Source organism: Solanum tuberosum, unplaced genomic scaffold (assembly GCF_000226075.1).
Source record: "Solanum tuberosum cultivar DM 1-3 516 R44 unplaced genomic scaffold, SolTub_3.0 scf00267, whole genome shotgun sequence".
Lineage (NCBI taxonomy): Eukaryota > Viridiplantae > Streptophyta > Magnoliopsida > Solanales > Solanaceae > Solanum > Solanum tuberosum.
The window spans coordinates 651746-669630 of record NW_006239199.1 but is presented as its reverse complement, the minus strand read 5'-3'; the positions used below and the strand labels follow the sequence as shown (position 1 = coordinate 669630).

Here is a 17885-nt window from a genome sequence, read left to right as displayed (position 1 = left end):
CATGTCTTGATGCTTCTTGATAGCTACAGTAAAACCTCACTAAATTAATATAGGTGTGATCATGAAATATTATTATTTTGTAGAGGTATTATTTAATCCATAATTAATATTTATTAATTTGGAGAGTGTTTTGAGATTCAATGAATGTTAATTTTGATTACATCAAAATCATTGTACCTTACTAATTTATGTATCATATTTATTTAATTCACATAAAAAAATTATTACACATAAAGTACAACGAATACATCAAAATCATTACATCTTATTAAATTATATATCATATTTATTGAATTCATATAAAAAATAAATTCATTATACATAAAATACAATATATGTGTATGATTCATTGTAATATATTTTTTTAATTAAGTGATTCATTGTAAAATAAATTAAAAAATTCAATGATTCATTATAAAAATAAATTCACTATACATAGTATTTGTTGTTTCTTAATAATCAAATATTAATCACTGTATCTTAAGATTACTTTAATGTTAAATTCAAAATAATTGAATAATCAAGTTTACTTTAATTACTACATTCTGTCTAGTCAAATAAACCAAGTGAATACATGGCTTCATATTAATGTTAAATTCAAAACAATTGAATAGTTGTTGTAAAATTTAAAAGAACAAAAAATAATATAAAGATGAAGACAAGAAGAATATAAGACAAGAGGAACAATATAAGATAACTTTCTTTCTTTCAAGTGTTCACCAAATCTTCAAGTCTCTACAATATAAACACTTATGTCTCTATTTATAGTGTAACATAGAGGCATACAAAAGGTTAGTCATAAACATGACATTAACATGAATATAATGGGGAGGTTATGGAAGTGAAAGGTTACAAGAATAATGGTTATAAAGGTAGAGGTTATGGTTATCTTTATAATGGAAGAAAGTAATGGAGTAACTTCTTGATGTAGTGGACATCCACAATATATTATTTTATAACACTCCCCCTTGGATGTTCATAGATAATATGCCTCGTTAAAATCTTACTAGGAAAAAACCCCGTGGGAAAAAATCCTAGTGAAGAAAAAAAGAGTACACATATCTTTTAATACGCTTTGAATGTTGCCTCGTTAAAAACCTTACCAGGAAAAATCCAATTGGGATAAAACCATGATTAAGGAAAAGAGTACACCATGTATTTTTCTCCCCCTGATAAAATTTTTACTTGATATCTCGGAGACGATGCATTTCAATCTTATATCACAACTTCTCAAATATTGATGTTGGCAATCCTTAGTGAATAAGTTTACAAGATTATCACTTGAATGGGTCTTTGAACGTGTATCTCACCATTTTGTTGAAGATCATGTGTGAAAAATACTTTTGGTGAAATATGCTTTGCCCGACCTCCTTTGATTGTATCCTCCCTTCAATTGAGCTATATATTATTTCAGTATATGGTGGTTAGAATATCCTTTGCCAAAGGAAAATCACATATTTTCTGAATATGATAGATCATGATTCCAACCATACACACTGTCGACTTACTTCATAGATCAATATTATTTCTGTATGATTTGAAGAAAGTGGTTACCAATGTTTGTTTCTTTGAATGCCAAGATATTGTTGTGCCTCCATATGTAAACAAATAGCTCATTTGCGATCGAGCTTTATGCAGATCAAATAAATATTCTGCATCTACATAATCAAATCATTTCTAACTCAAAGATTGATCGTTTCAATTTTATACGTTGCTCGTATTTTCTTCTCAATGAAAATCACACATCTTCTATGTGTTGAGTCACTTTCTTTGTTAATTTCTTGGCATAACTTGAATGATAATATGACAATCCCCTCACATAACTTTTTATATAAATATCAAATAATCTTCTAGCATTTGCATAACCAACAATCTATAAGTGCACGAATTGCACTAATACATGACATTTTAAATCATTTTCATGAGGTTCAAAAGATCCTTTCTCTGTGTTAAGCAATCTCAGAACCATTGGGTACTTAATGAAATTGTTTTAAGACCTTTTAAATCCTTCAAGAATTTTCATATAACCTTCATCGTCTAGTTAGACATGATAATCAATCATTATACATATTCAAGTATTTCATCTATTGCCAGACTGAAATAAGTCTCATTGCATCCACCACTGGAGAACATATCTCCATTTAATAATGTCAGGACTTCTACGAAAACCCTTTATGCCTCGAGGCACAAACATTACTTTATATCTTACGGTTATACTTTCGCACAATGATTCATTTGTACCCCACTGACATATATTTTGATCTATGAACTATAAGTTTAAAAACATCAATTTTCTAAGTGAAACAAAATATACTTGAATAGTGCATTTTATTTGGGCAATCATTTATCTGTCCACATTGTATGACAAATTCTAATTTAAGATCCTCGTAACCACTTATAGCATTGAGTGCTACTTCATATCAAAGATACCGTCGACGGTCATTTGACTTGATTCCAATACAACATAACTTATCGAGATCTCTTCATTTTTCATCATTTTCAGGTACCTGAACCTTTGCCTAGGTTTTATGAAGTGTTATGTCATAGTGCTCTTTCAAAGCACTTACCTCATTATCAGGACCATTTTAATAATTTGCTCCCCTCCTTCCTAAAGGAGTTTTACGTTTAGAATCGATTGGTCTATCACGCTTCTGGCGTACCATAGACTCTGTTCTTCAAGGACTATTTATTGGAGCATTTGCAACTTAATTAAAATATTGGGTCAACAAATACATTTGGTAAATTATTTGCAACATTTTGCAAATGAATTATCTCTTGAACTTCAAGTTCACATTTTTTTAACGAGGATCTAGATAATTCACCCCACACATAATTTCAGTTGCTAAAGATATCTCCCCCTAATGTTAGGAAATCTAACATTCACCCCCAACCTCATTTGGGGATCCATCTTTGTGCGTGGTGGAGCAATAAAATCATATGTGCACACATCAAAATTTTAAATGGAAATTATTTGGTTCCTGACCCTGAACCAATTATGATGTGAGAACCTTGTTGGTTTGATGCATACACGTTAAATAAACTCATTTCATACCAAATTTTATTTGAGAGATTTGTTCTCATAATCATTGGTCTAGCTATAATTGGAAGCATACAATTTCTGCTAAAACCAACCAACATTATCAACATAATTTTATAGTTTGGAACTGTGCTCTTAATTTAACAATTCGAGCAAACAACCTTACAAAAACCAATTTGTAAGTTGATACAAATGCACATGTGACCATACCATAGATGCATCTATTAAATCATAACAGTAAGCGATCCACATGGCAGGTGAACGGGCCCATATTTACCTTTTTATATGTTCTAAATAATTTCAGGTGATACTAACCCAACCTTAGCTGGTACAATGATCATTTTATCATGAGAACAAGCAACACATGAGAATTCTTGAAGAATCTTTTATTTCTTCAACATATAACCACATGAATTCTCAATTCTTTTGCATCACATTTGAACCGAAATGGTCAACCGGTTATGCCAACTGATATTTATTCTAGTAAACTTCTAGTTTACTTTTGCATGTGATTCCATCATCATGCCTATATTTGTATACAATAAACAAGAGAAAGGCGGGTAACCTTTTATGTAAATATTCATAACCCGCTTTGATTGTAGTAATTTGAAGATATTTAATCTTCCAATAATTTACAGTCTCAATATAATAATTTTTTTTTCAATTCCTCCAAAACTTAAAAAGTTTCTTTTGAGACTTACTACAACCTCAATATTATGAACTATTTTCATTTTCTGGATAGTAACAAATAAGTTCTTCCGAAACTCTTAATTAAGTTTGTGTACTGCCACAAATTTCACAACACCATTCTTATGGTGACCATCTCCTTCAAGGTGAATACATGCAAGACTTATTTCTTGACAACCAATGACAAATTTGTGTTGCCACACAACAACATTTATTTTGATCATGACCACAACCTAATAGAAAAATCCATACGAACACAAGTCACATTCTCTTCAAGAAATTAACCATTACCATTTGTGCATGCTCCATAAGTTTTTATCAGAAACTCATTGTCATGCTTTGGCATTATCAAATTTATGTGACTCACCTCAACATCACTTTAAGAGGTCAAATGTACCAAATGTACTACCACTTTGTATTACTTTATTTTGATGGAGGATTTACAAAACTTTTCAAATTGGCTTTGCATCAACAACAATGTGCCCAATATCTTTTCATAACACTTTGATGGATAAAAATTACATTCACATTTGAAGGACCACCTTAAGAGACAATGTGCCCAATAACCTTTCATACCACTTTGATGGAAAAAAATACCTTCACATTTGAAGGACCATCTAAGAACCCATAATGTTCTTCCTTTTAATTACAACAATGATGATCATTAACATTTTACCACACATATATTCATACATTCAGCCACTTGTCATTTTTCAGACATATTATGCACTATTACCACATTCACATAAGAGAATGGAGCAAATTAATTGGGCAAATTTCATGACTTTAAGTCAAAAGTATATAACTTTATGTTAGTCATCATCATATCATCACTATAGTGCATTAGGACTTAAACCCAATGTCTTACCCATATAAAGACGCCTTTGGTCATAAATCAATGTGACTTGAACCCAACTTCTTATTATCATGGTTCACCGAGACTTTACTCGATGTCTTACTTCCTTGGTGCGGTGAAACTTGAATTCACCGTCTTACCTCAATCAATGTCTTAATAAACCAAATGCATTACCAAAAAATAAATATTGAATACCATAAATATAATCTGATTTGACTTAAAATTGAGTTAAAATGAACAAAACTAATTAATTAGAACAACATGTTGGAACCATATAAAATTCCAAGTTAAAAATAAATTAAAACATTTTAATAGTCCCTCTCAACATTGTTATGAAGATTATCATAATTTACTAACCATTTTAAAATAACCACAAAACAATCTTTGTTAAGTACAAATAATATATAGGATATGAAGTATACCGTGCAACCGAAAAATTTCTAGGATAATTCATAAAAATCAAGAAATACCTACCATTGATTCTTGATGGAGAATGAGCAATTCGTGCTGATAACGTGTTGTAAAACTTAAGAACAAATAATATAAAGATGAAGACAAGAAGAATATAAGACAAGAGGAACAATATAAGATAACTTTCTTTCTTTCAAGTGTTCATCAAATCTTCAAGTCTCTACAATATGAACACTTATGTCTCTATTTATAGTGTAACATAGAGACATACAAAAGGTTAGTCATAAACATGACATTAACATGAATATAATGGGGAGGTTAGGGAAGTGAAAGGTTACAAGAATAATGATTATAAAGGTGGAGGTTATAGAGGTTATGATTATCTTCATAATGGAAAAAAGTAATGGAGTAACTTCTTGATGTAGTGGACATCCACAATATATTATTTATAACAATAGTCAAGATTACTTTAATTACTACCTTCTGTCTAGTCAAACAAACCAAGTGAATATATGGCTTCATATTAGTGTTAATAAATTCAAAATAATTGAATAGTCAAGATTACTTTAATTACTACATTCTCTCTAGTCAAATAAATCAAGTGAATACATGACTTCACATTAATGTTAAATTCAAAATACTTGAATACTCATCTCTATAAATAGACTTTCTACAATAGTCATTCATACATCACCAAGAATTCATAAAAAAAATGGCAAAAATTATTTTAACTTTGTTTGCTCTTGCTCTAATTTTAGGCCAAACAAATGGAGATGTTAACGGAGGTGTTAACTGTGAGAGAGATGTTCTACACTTAGTAAAACCTTGTTCACTTTTTGTACTAGCTCAAGATCCAAAACCTAGTGAAGAATGTTGTGTTGGATTGCAAAGTTTGGCTAAAACAGCTGCTGCCTCACAATCAGACCGCAAAGTTCTTTGCGATTGCATCAAATATCTAGAGAAATTTGGCTTTGTGAACTATACAAAAGCTAAACAACTTCCTCAGCTATGTCACTTCACTGCCTTTATGCCAATTGAACCTAATCCAGATTGCTCCTAGTAGAAACAAAACCATCCAAAGGTAGAAGAACAATGAGTGGGGATGATGCTTTGCTTTCTAATAAAAATAATATTGTAATTTTTGTTTTAATTAAATTAGTCTCTGTGTATACGCTTTGCGCATGATCAATGTTATAGAGAGAAAATCAATATAATTACAAACTTCATTAGCAAAATGCTTATAAATTAAAATATTTAAATCAAAATCTAATGGTTATAATTCTTGTACAATTAAATTCTTACATAAATTGAGATAAACAATTACTCCAAGATTAAAACAACTAATAGTGTTGTAAATAAAGTTCTACTCCTATTTGATAACAAATATTGTTTTAATTAATTATATGACACTCAATAGAGTAATGTAAATACTCAATTAGTGATATTATCAGTGGTAGACCCAAAATTTTTGCTCAGGGGTTCAAAAGATAAAGAAGAAGTTCAGGTAGTAATGCAAGAGTGCGGTGAGCGTAGTATCCCCTCGGCATGCTCTTTGTACAAGAATCATAAATATTTCATTGGTTCATAAAAATAAAGACTAAACTAATCAAAGATATCGAGGGCAAAGATACATTGATAAGAATTTTAGCGGATTGACTGTATTACATAGGTTAATTCCTAAAACGGTGAGCGTAGTAGCCCCTCGGCATGCTCTTTGTACAAGAACCATAGATATTTCATTGGTTCATAAAAATAAAGACTAAACTAATCAAAGATATCGAGGGCAAAGATACATTGATAAGAATTTTAGCGGATTGACTGTATTACATAGGTTAATTCCTAAAACGTGTAAAAATTAAATGATGAAAAAGGAAGCGAGACGGAGAAGAAAGACATTTACCTTATCATGCTAACTTTAACTTACTTTATCATACCATATTAAACATTTATTTCTACTTTTATCATGCTTCATTGAGCATTCTTAAAATTTCTTGTGGTTTTTTATACTTTTATTTTGTAATGTTTTACTTTAGTTTTCACTTTAAAAAAAAATTAAATTAGTATCCATTCAATCACATATTACTATGAAAATCGTCAAGATTCTCTAAAAGTGTGTAAGAATAGAGTTACTAATATTATAATGCATATTCAGAAGATAAATAAATAGCATTGTCAATTGTTTTAGTTCATATAATTCAATTTACTAGGTTAGTCATAATTTGTAAAAACCACAAATAATGAATAAATCAAATAAGTTTAATTTCTATCCCTCTAAAATAGAATTAAAAATATAAAAGAAATTTCATGAATTCTACAAATTAATATTTTTAAAAGGATATTGACGATATTTAAGTTTCTTCATTCAATTACATCTAATTTAACTTCTTCTTTTTCTTAAAAATAAATAAATTATATTTCTATCTCAATTTCAAGTTAAATATAATTCATCATATTTAGAAGATTTTCTCAAGTTAGTATATGAAAAAGAGTTACGTTGAAACAACATGAATAATAGATATACAAATAATAATAATAATAAAAAGAGAATGTGCCTAATAAATTTAAACAAAAACAAAATAAAAAGAAGAAATGGAATAAAAGGAAAAAATAATGAAAAAGAAAAAGAAAAGTCTAAGCCCAAAAGTTCCATTTTCCAATGCATTAAAAAGAGGGAAAAAATGGTGCCCATGGGATTCAAACCCGCAACCTAGGGTCATATCTTGAACCACTTAACCATTGAGTCAAGCCTGTACTTTATTTTAGGGGGTTCATTTTAATATATATACCATTAAAATCAAAATTTGACATTATATATATAGTGTAATTTTTTTACGAGAGGGTTCGTCCTGGATATTACAAATTAAACTTGCGAACATGTGGTTGTAATATCGTTCAAGAATTACCTTCTATACCAGGGTGGCAAAATTAAACTCAATCCATCCAACTCGTTTAAGTTTGGGCGGGTTGTTGACCCGCTCATTCATTACCTCAACCCATTTCAACCTATCAAAAATTGGGTTGATATGTAACCCACATTGGCTAATGAGAAATTTTATCAAAAAAAAATTAACTTTTTTTTCAATTTGATATGTTAAATATTGTCATAATAAAAAAAGAAATAATTTTATTAGGTACTAAAATAGTTTAAAAGAACAAATATAATAATTAAGCTTAGTAAAAAATGGATTAGGTTGGATCTTGACCCGTTATATAACTCATTATCTAACCCATTTTGACCCAATCAACTTTAGGTTAGGTTGGATCTTGACCCGATTGTTATCTTAACTCATTATGACCCTCCCAAATTTGACACAACCCGCTCAATTACCACTCCTACAGTTCTATAGCAACATAATTATTTATATTTTTATTGGAAAATAATTAAGTCTGGTTCGCATGTGGGTTTCGATAGAATTCTCTATAGATTTTGTTCAAACAATATATTTGTATTATAAATACATTAAATATATATAGATATCAAATTTAAAATCTTATTATTATTACTTAAAATAATTATTATAAAATTCAAAACTCATAAAATTAAAATCATAACTCTATTTATGCAAGCACTAAGTTTCACCACTACTTTCAATACAATACTCCCCTCGAGCTTACAAGTACGATGTTCATTATAATTGATTTAAATTTGTCCTTGGATAATAGGAAACGGACAAAATTTTGGGTCATGGTCAAGTTTGAGCATTTTCCAAATTTAGGGAAAATGTTTTTTTGTTTGATATGAGAAAATATTTTTCTGATTTTCTCATATTTTATTGATCAAAGTATCTAAAAAAGTTTATATTTTTAGAAAAATAAGCTCCATAAATAATCACATTTTACATTGATTGTGTCATTTCCACCCTCTAATACACCTCATCTTCACTCTACTTTCGTAGTGCCATTGTTATCGCTCTAAACCCCACCCCCACCTCCCTGAACACCACCCATAGTGTGGTAAAACAAAACATCAAGAGGTATTTGTTATTTCGTATTTTTTTTTTGATGATCGCGGTGTACGGTAAGGCTAGTTATCGATCATTTGACTTCGATTTTAAAGTTTATCGGTTTGACTTATTGGTTATCGGTTATGGATTTATCGATTATCGATCGTTATCGGTCGGGTTATCGGTTTAATCGTTAAGAATTGACACAAAAAATCATTGAAAATAACTTAGAAACAAGGTGACAAATTAAATTATCCATGCACATGAGTTCACAAATTGCATCTTGCTCAAAAGCAAGCAATTTTACATTGTAGAATAACCAAGAGTTTGAGACAACCATAAATAAATGTAGGAAACTAAACTCTAAGTCAAGGATTTAATATACAAGATGGTATATATATAATTATTTAATTTACTACTAGGTTATAGGTTAATTTGTAAAGAAAAAATCTTAAACCGTTAAGAACCGATAACCTGATAACAAAAACAAATCAAAATAGTTATCAAAACCTCTAAATCAATAACCTATTACTGATAAATCAATAACTTTTTTCAGTTTTGGTTTCGTTTTGAACAACCCTAGTGTCCGAGCTAGTTTTTGTGCACCTCGACTAATTTCATGAGATATATGTCACCTCCCACCAGCAATAGGTACCAGGTAACTCTGTCCACCAAGGCTAGGACAAATGAGAAGAATCACCTAGTATTTTTTCTTGTCTCAATTGAGTTTTGAATCTGAGACCTTATAATTCTCAATCACTTCATTGACCTCTAGGCTACACCCTTTAATATTTAGTATATTAGAAATTAGAAGAAAAATTATTGCAGTTCTATGTATGGAAACTTAAAAGTAGGTGCTTGATATTCCTCTCAAAGTAGTTTGACAAATGGCCTTTCCTGACTAGTCAGTTGCCAAATATTTTCCTCAGTACCAAATACACCCGTGATGAAATGATTTGTAGCCACAACTTCAGCTACTTAATTCCCAGAAGCACTTTTTTCTTCCTAAAGCACTTGTTGTCAACCTGTAACGACTTGATTCCATCGTTAGAGAAAAGCCAATAGGGAAAGAATTGGACCGGAAAAAAACTTTTGAGTAGTAACTTGGAATTTCCTAGCCTAGTCCAGATTTAGACGAAATCGGAGTCAATGAGGTCTAAGGAAATCTAGTAATAAATGAGAGATCTAATTATGATTTTGATCACATGACTAGATATTTAAGACGTTAAGGAACCTGTACGACTTTATAGAATCGAATTCGGGTGAGTAGAATTCCTGAAACTAATCTTCGCGTGAACGGATATTTTCTGAGTGTCATAGGATGAAGGTATGTTGTAAAATGGGGGTTTGAAACTCTTAATTTAGCTCTCTATTTCCGTGCAAGCCGCTAGGGTGGAATTATTCCCGCCAGGGTGGGGCCACTGTAGCGGGGTGAGGATCGCTGTGACGGGACAGTCGTGATTTAAGTTGAAAATAAATCCCAAAAACGTTTTATTTTGCAAGTTTTGACTTTGAGAGTTAAGGAACGACCCCAGAGGTTTTCTTGACAGTTTTCCATCATTCTTGAGGCTAAAGGTAAGGTTTTCACTCCCCGAATCCATTTTTCAATCTGTGGAACTTGGTTTCTTGGGTGATTATTGTTAGGAAAGGGTTTTGGAACTGTTTGGATGGTGGGAAAAGCCATAATCTAGGTATGGGGATCAAGGGTTTGGCCTAGGGTTGATAATGTTGATTATAATCCAGATAATTAGGCATCGTTTATTGATCCTTGCGTTAATTGTATGTTTTTAGACCACGAACAAGCGGGAAGAATCCGAAAAGGGAAGATTCAAGTGCCTTAGGGGATTCAAGCTTGTATTCGAGGTAGGTGATGGTTGTGATTTCATGTTAGTGTGATATATGTTTGTAATTGCTTCATTATAATGCATGTATGTATACGAATGTTGCATTATTGATCACCCTAATCGTAAATGAGGATAATTGAATAATTGTATGCCATGAATCACCTCTTGTTGTATGATTGTGAGAATATACATTATGATTGCGATTGTGGTTTGTTGAATGGAGCGGGTGTCACGATCCGACACGCTAACTGGGATCGGTTGCCACGTTTCGGCATAAAAATGGGATCGGTTACCACGTTCCGGCATAAATATGGGATTGGGTGTCATGTCCGGCACACTAACTTGGATCGGGTACCACTAACCGATACACTAACAGTTTGGGTTTGGATTCCATGAGAGGACCATTGAATTGGATTATGTGAGAGGACTATTGAATTGTGTTGTGTATCTACTTGTGATGATTATGTTCATATCTAATGGTGATTGAGGTTGAAAGATTGTTTGTTGCTCTAACATGATAACTAATGTGTATTATTGAGAACGTGGAATGCTACATTGATCCTGTAAAGATGACTAATATTGTATATGTTCGGTATATGCCTGTTTTATAATGTTGTGGTTACTTGCATGTGTTTCACTTATTGGGATAGTCGCGTGATCCTACCAGTACACTGTGGTTGTATACTGATACTGCACTTGCTTGTTGTTTGTTGAGTACAGAGCATCTTCAGGTGGCTATTGATAGACCTCAGCTTAGTGACTATTGAGCGTGACCGGATTAAAGGGTGAGCCATTTCTTTCAGGCTGCCATGGATCTTTCTTGTTTAAGTCCACCCTTTTCGGACTTAGACCATTTGTTTAAGGTGTTTTGTTTAGCTTTGGGGTTGTACCCCTTGTTCTTAGACTTGTTGTTAGTAGATTTTTGGTACAATGACTTTCAGGTTCTAGGGGTTGTTCTTCCGCATTAGTTTGGTTAGTTATTTGTTTAAATCTTTGGAGTTATGGGGACTCCATTTTTATTGTCATTTAAACCTGCTTCCGTATCTTTAAATGCCTTAGTTTTTAGTTAAGCTATTAGTTGGGTTGTAGTAATGGTTCTCCCACCGAAGGGTTAGTGTGGGTGTCAATCACGACGGTCTGGGTCGTGAGACAACCTTATTGACAACTGATTCAATAAGACTTTGCTCCAAATTAAATCACTCAAAATCTTTCTTAACCATAGAGCCTGATTAGTTGCACCAACAACAACAATGTATTCATCTTCTGTAGAAGAATCAACTACCACCTCTTGATTCTTTGAATTCCGTCATGAGAACATGTCTAAACCAAGTGTAAAAGCATATCCAAATGTGTTTTTCATATATCAACTACACTTCCTGCCCAATCATTATGGGAATAACCCAATCAATTGTCCTTGCTCTTCCTCTTTAAACCAAATACTACAATCAACAATTTCTTTGATATATCTATCAACATTCATTTAGCAACATCATGATCAACTTGACTTGGAGCTTGCATAAACTTCGTCAAAAAACTTGTCGCGAACATGAGATCAGGTCTTGTTGCTGTCAAATACAACAAACTACCAATTATACTTGTATAAACTATTGGATGAGCCTCGTCACCTCCTCCAAACTTTGAAATATTTTCATTGTGAAACCAGTGAGGTCAGTACAGACTTGCACCTCTCTATCTTGAACCTTTTAAGAACATCTTATGCATATTTTCTTTAAGAAATGAAGATTCCAACAGTAGTTTCCCAAAAATTAATTCATTTCACCCAAATCATACATTTCGAATTTAATCTCCATTTCTTGCTTGAACTGATTTACCATAGCATCATTGCTTTCTCTTAACAGAAGATTATCAACATAAAGTGACACCACAAGAACATCTCCTTCTTTAGCCTTCTTCACATATAAAGTGCGTTTCTTTTCAATTTCTTTTGAATCCACAATAAATGAGATGCGCATCAATCTTATTATACAAGGCTCGAGGAGCCTGCTTAATCCCTAAAATGACTTATGTAACTTGTAGATTTTATCCTCCATTCTTGAAACTTGAAAGCCTTTTCGTTGGCCAACATAAGTCTCCTTCTGCAACTGTCCATTTAAGAATGTCAATTTCACATCCAAATGATACAACTTTCAATTTGACTGAGTTGCCGAAGCGAATAAAAGTCTTATTGTATCATGTCGTGGAATAGGTGCAAATGTGTCTCCATAATCCAAACCTGAAACTTGCGCATAATCTTTCACAACAAGCGTGCTTTATATTTATAAAATGAGCTAGCTGGATTAAGTTTGGTTCTATCAACCCACTTCACCCCTATTACATTTCTGTTTTTGAGTTTATCAACCAACTTTCAAGTATCATTCTTCTCTATTATACCAATCTCCTCCTTCATAGCTTCAATCCAAATTTCATGTCTTGATGCTTCTTGATAACTATAGTAAAACCTCACTAAATTAATATAGGTGGGATTACGAAATATTATTATTATTTTATAGAGGTATTATTTAATCGATAAATAAGAGTTTTTTGAGATTCAATGAAGGCTAATTTTGTTACATCAAAATCATTGTACCTTACTAATTTATTTATCATATTCATTGAATTCAAATAAAAAATAAAATTATTATACATAAAGTACAAAAAATACATCAAAATCATTACATCTTATTAAATTATATATCATATTTATTGAATTCATATACAAAAATAAATTCATTATACATAAAGTACAATATATATGTATGATTCATTGTAATATATTTTTTTGTTAAATGATTCATTGTAAAATAAATTCATTATACATAAAGTACAATATATGTGTATGATTCATTGTAATATATTTTTTGTTAAATGATTCATTGTAAAATAAATTCAAGAATTCAATGATTCATTATAAAAATAAATTCACTATACATATTATTCTTTGTTTCTTAATAATCAAATATTATTCATTGTATCTTAAATATTATTAAAGATTACTTTAATGTTAAACTCAAAATAATTGAATAGTCAAGATTACTTTAATCACTACAGTCTCTCTAGTCAATCAAACCAAGTAAATTTATGGCTTCATATTAATGTTAAATTCAAAAGAAGTGAATAGTCAAGATTACTTTAATTACTACATTCTCTCTAGTCAAACAAACCAAGTGAATGTATTGCTTCATTAATGTTAAATTCAAAATAATTGAATACTCAACTCTTCTAAACCACTATAAATAGACTTTTTACTATAGTCATTCATACATCACCAAGAATTCAGAAAGAAATGTCAAAAATTCTTTTAACTTTGTTTGCTCTAGCTCTAATTTTAGGCCAAACAAATGGAGTTATTCAATGTGGGACTGATGTTCTACCAAAAGTAAAACCTTGTGGAGGTTTTGTACTAGGTCAAGATGCAAAACCTAGTCAAGATTGTTGTGTTGGTTTGCAAGATTTGGCTAAAATAGCCACTGCCTCACAATCAGACCGCAAAGATATTTGCATTTGCTTCAAAGCTCTAATGAAAGCTGGCCAAGTGAACTTTAAAAAAGCTAAACAACTTCCTAATCTTTGCAACTTCACTACCTTTATGCCAATTACACCTAATCCTGATTGCTCCAAGTAAGCATTTCTCATGACCAGTGACACCCCTTTGACGGAAAAATTACATTGTATAAATAGGTAAAATTTTATTTTTGTATTTATATATATATTAATGTTGACGTCTCTTGACACAGGGTGAAGAGTTAGTGCAATGGTTGAGGGGTAGAAAAAGTTTTGAATCGTTGTTGGTAGGTAAGGTGATTACTACTTTATATTTTGACACCCCTAAATTAAAATCCTAGCTTTGACACTATCTCTATCTCAATTTGAACATGATATTATGAATGGAGCTCCTCTTCATTTCCTTTTTCTCTATTTTCCCGAAGTTCTTACTTGGATGGAAGACATGCGTCATGGTTAAACATGAATGGTTGATATTTAATTATTTAAAGTAAAATTCTGATCATGGTTAGGATAGTGGATTTTTCCATTTATTTGCTTTCAATTGTTTTGGAAAATTTCATAATTTTAATAAAGTATTATTTCATCATAAATATTTTAAATACTTTTCTCTGTTTGCAACTTAGGTATATCAGTTCTTTTTTAAATAAATAAAAAAAACAAAATTGATGAGTTTTTTAAAAGAAAAAAACATGTAAAGTGAGAAAATAAGAAATATCTAATGTTTGTAGGAGTAAATTCAAAGAATCCTAGTTAAATCAACCTATAATATTATAAAATAAAAAATAATTAAATTATAAATAAAAATATTGTCCAATGTTAATACTTTTTTAGTCATTACTTAAGAGGCTGACTTATCAATTGTTAAAGATTAAAAAAAAAAAGGGTACACAACAAATAAATTAACTTGAAATACAAAAACAAATTTTAACAAAAAAAATACAAAAACTAAGAATAGAAATTTCGCAATTTTTTTTATAAAAAAAAGAATTATCTAAAAGTTCAACATTACTAAGGAAATATCTATTTAATTATGCAAGGTTTGACCTTTAATTAATTAAATCTCAATCATTTATTTTCAATCATGGCATATATCTTTCATCCAAGTAAATACACTTCCATTTACGTATTTATTAGTATTTTTTTAAAAATTAATTTTATTATCTTGATTTACCGTTTATTCTTTGATGTGTGATTTCAGGATTATTCGAAGAAGTAGAATAAGGTAGTTTCTAGAAGAACGACCAATACAAATATTGTAAATTTTATTTACTGACAAAATTGGCATCTCTGTCTTAATTAAATGTAATAGAAAATTCACTAAAAAGTTATGTTTAACCATTATTCAAACTCTGATTTTAATCTATATGCATCAGATTGCCTCAATATACTTGAAGTGTAAATTAATTATTATACTAACAAGTTATTTTTAAAATATAAATACAAATAATAATTCAATAAAGGGAAAATTAGTAACTCATAATAACATAATAAAATATATTGATAGAGTAAAAATATTCATATAACAGTAGTGGTTGTAATGCAAACAACTAGAGATGTTTATTTATGTCCAATAGAAACACATGTGATACATACAATACTAAAATTTGGGTCAAAATCGACAGAAAAACGATTTTAAATCGATGGACGATTGTCGATTTTTCATTCATCGCTTTCAAGAACCCGAGGAATAATCGATCTTGTGAGTTGGTAAAAATCAACATAGATGGTCCATTTTTAATAAATATAAATGAAAGATGTAGCTACTTGAAATCAAATTCAAATATTTTCAATGACATTGGACAATTATATCACTCGACCACACTTGCTCTTCAATGAAATATTTCCATCATTCTTATTTATATGCTTCAACTACAATTTTGCACTTCAAAAATTGATCTTATCCATAGATTTTTATAAAAAATATAATTAAAAAACGACATACTGCATCTATTTTTTTAAAAAAAATAACGTTTAAAAATTATAATTTTGTACGAAATAATGTCCTTATTTGTGTTGGGCCCGAAATTAAAAGAATTGTTTTGGATTAATTAAAGTAGGGAAAATTACGCGGGCACCATTATTTTCAAAATAGACAATTAATTCAATTATATAAATTTTACGGTGAGAACAAGTTGACGAGCAAGTAGGTAGTAGCAATCTTTATATAGTAATATATTAGCAAAAAACATCATTCACTTACAATTGTCCTCGACGAGTTTTCATATTTTGAAAACGGCCAATAATGACATCATTACTTACATTTTTAAATATACTACGCTCTATTTAGCAAACTAAACAACCATTCAAAAGATCTTCATCCATCCTATTACGCAAATCATTCTTTATGTACTTCATTGATGAGAATGCTCTTTCCACGCTTGTGGTAGCAACATGAATAAGCAAAGTTAGCTTCACAAGTAGATACACAAGTGACCAAGTTTGATCTAGTTTTGTCTCTATCATCACTTTTGCAAGATCCTTGATTCCCTTCAAGTTGAGAAACTTGCTATCACACTTTTGAGCATAGACAATAAAATCATCAAGTTGAAAATTGAGTTCCCGAAGCTCTTTATCACCAAACTCACTTGGGTAGTACTCGGCTAGTTTCATTATCCTATCCTTGTGAAAATTAGCAAATGAATCAACCGGACTCAAACTAGCCATACCGAGGAGCAAGTCACTAGTCACCACATCAAAACGATTATTGAGTTCTTGAAGTGCCAAATCAATGACGGCATAAAATACTTCCACACGAAAGTGATGCAAATATGAAATATTGGACCTCTTACGCTTCGACTTCCCATTAGAGTAGTCTTCATTCATTTTGGGAATTGAAACTCCATGTTTACCACAAAATAAGCTAACCTCATCCATCATAGAGTCCCATTCATCCTCTCTCATCATTTGCAATCGTTTCTTTGAAAGGTCAAGCAATCCCATAGCATTAACAATATCTTGATCTTTCTTTTGTAAAACTTTATTCAACTCATTCGTCAATAGCAACACCTTAAACATCAAGTGCAACATAAAGACAAATTCAAATTCATGAATCTTGCTCAAAAGATTTTCCGCCGTAAATCTATCAAGATAATAAGGACAATCACGTTTCATATTCTTAAGCACATTAACAATTGAAGAAAAAAGAATCAGGAAATTGTCCAAGGTTTTAAAATGAGACCCCCAACAAGTATCACCCGGTCGTTGGAGGCCACGTTCTTGATTCAAACCTTGCCCTGTATGAACTTCTCCAAATTTAAGCAACTCTTCCAACTTATCTTCTTGATGTTGTCGAAGTGAATCTCTGCGTTTAAATGAAGCTCCAATAGTATTCAAAATATTAGTGAGAACATAAAAAAAATTATCCACATCCGAATTCTTTTTGGAAAGACCTACAAGTGCCAATTGCAATTGGTGAGCAAAACAGTGAATAGAATATGCAGATGACGTATCTTGTAAATCAAAGACTTGAGACCATTTATTTCCCCTTGCATATTACTAGCCCCATCATAACCTTGACCACGTATTTTGGATGTACATAATGAGTGATCCAAAAGCAAAGAATAAATTGCCTTTTTTAATGATTGAGAAGATGTATCATTTAC

The 17885-nt window shown here is 30.8% G+C and overlaps 3 protein-coding genes across 3 annotated transcripts; 2 read left to right on the top strand and 1 right to left on the bottom strand.

The window, feature by feature from the left end:
• Positions 1-5703: 5703 nt before the first annotated feature.
• On the top strand, positions 5704-6051 carry LOC107062859 (non-specific lipid-transfer protein-like). The gene has a single exon (XM_015314022.1). It carries the CDS (start codon positions 5704-5706, stop codon positions 6049-6051), a length of 348 nt encoding a protein of 115 aa, XP_015169508.1.
• Positions 6052-14062: 8011 nt separating this feature from the next.
• Positions 14063-14401, top strand: LOC107062858 (non-specific lipid-transfer protein C, cotyledon-specific isoform-like). Its single transcript, XM_015314021.1, has one exon. The coding sequence runs from the start codon at positions 14063-14065 to the stop codon at positions 14399-14401; it is 339 nt and encodes a 112-aa protein (XP_015169507.1).
• A 2165-nt stretch (positions 14402-16566) lies between these two features.
• LOC107062857 (uncharacterized) lies at positions 16567-17394 on the bottom strand. Its single transcript, XM_015314020.1, has one exon. The coding sequence runs from the start codon at positions 17392-17394 to the stop codon at positions 16567-16569; it is 828 nt and encodes a 275-aa protein (XP_015169506.1).
• Between the last annotated feature and the right edge of the window lie 491 nt (positions 17395-17885).

Coding starts and splice junctions, on each gene's coding strand:
- LOC107062858 (XM_015314021.1), top strand. CDS start 14,063: ATGTCAAAAATTCTTTTAACTTTGTTTGCTCTAGCTCTAATTTTAGGC.
- LOC107062857 (XM_015314020.1), bottom strand. CDS start 17,394: ATGAAACGTGATTGTCCTTATTATCTTGATAGATTTACGGCGGAAAAT.
- LOC107062859 (XM_015314022.1), top strand. CDS start 5,704: ATGGCAAAAATTATTTTAACTTTGTTTGCTCTTGCTCTAATTTTAGGC.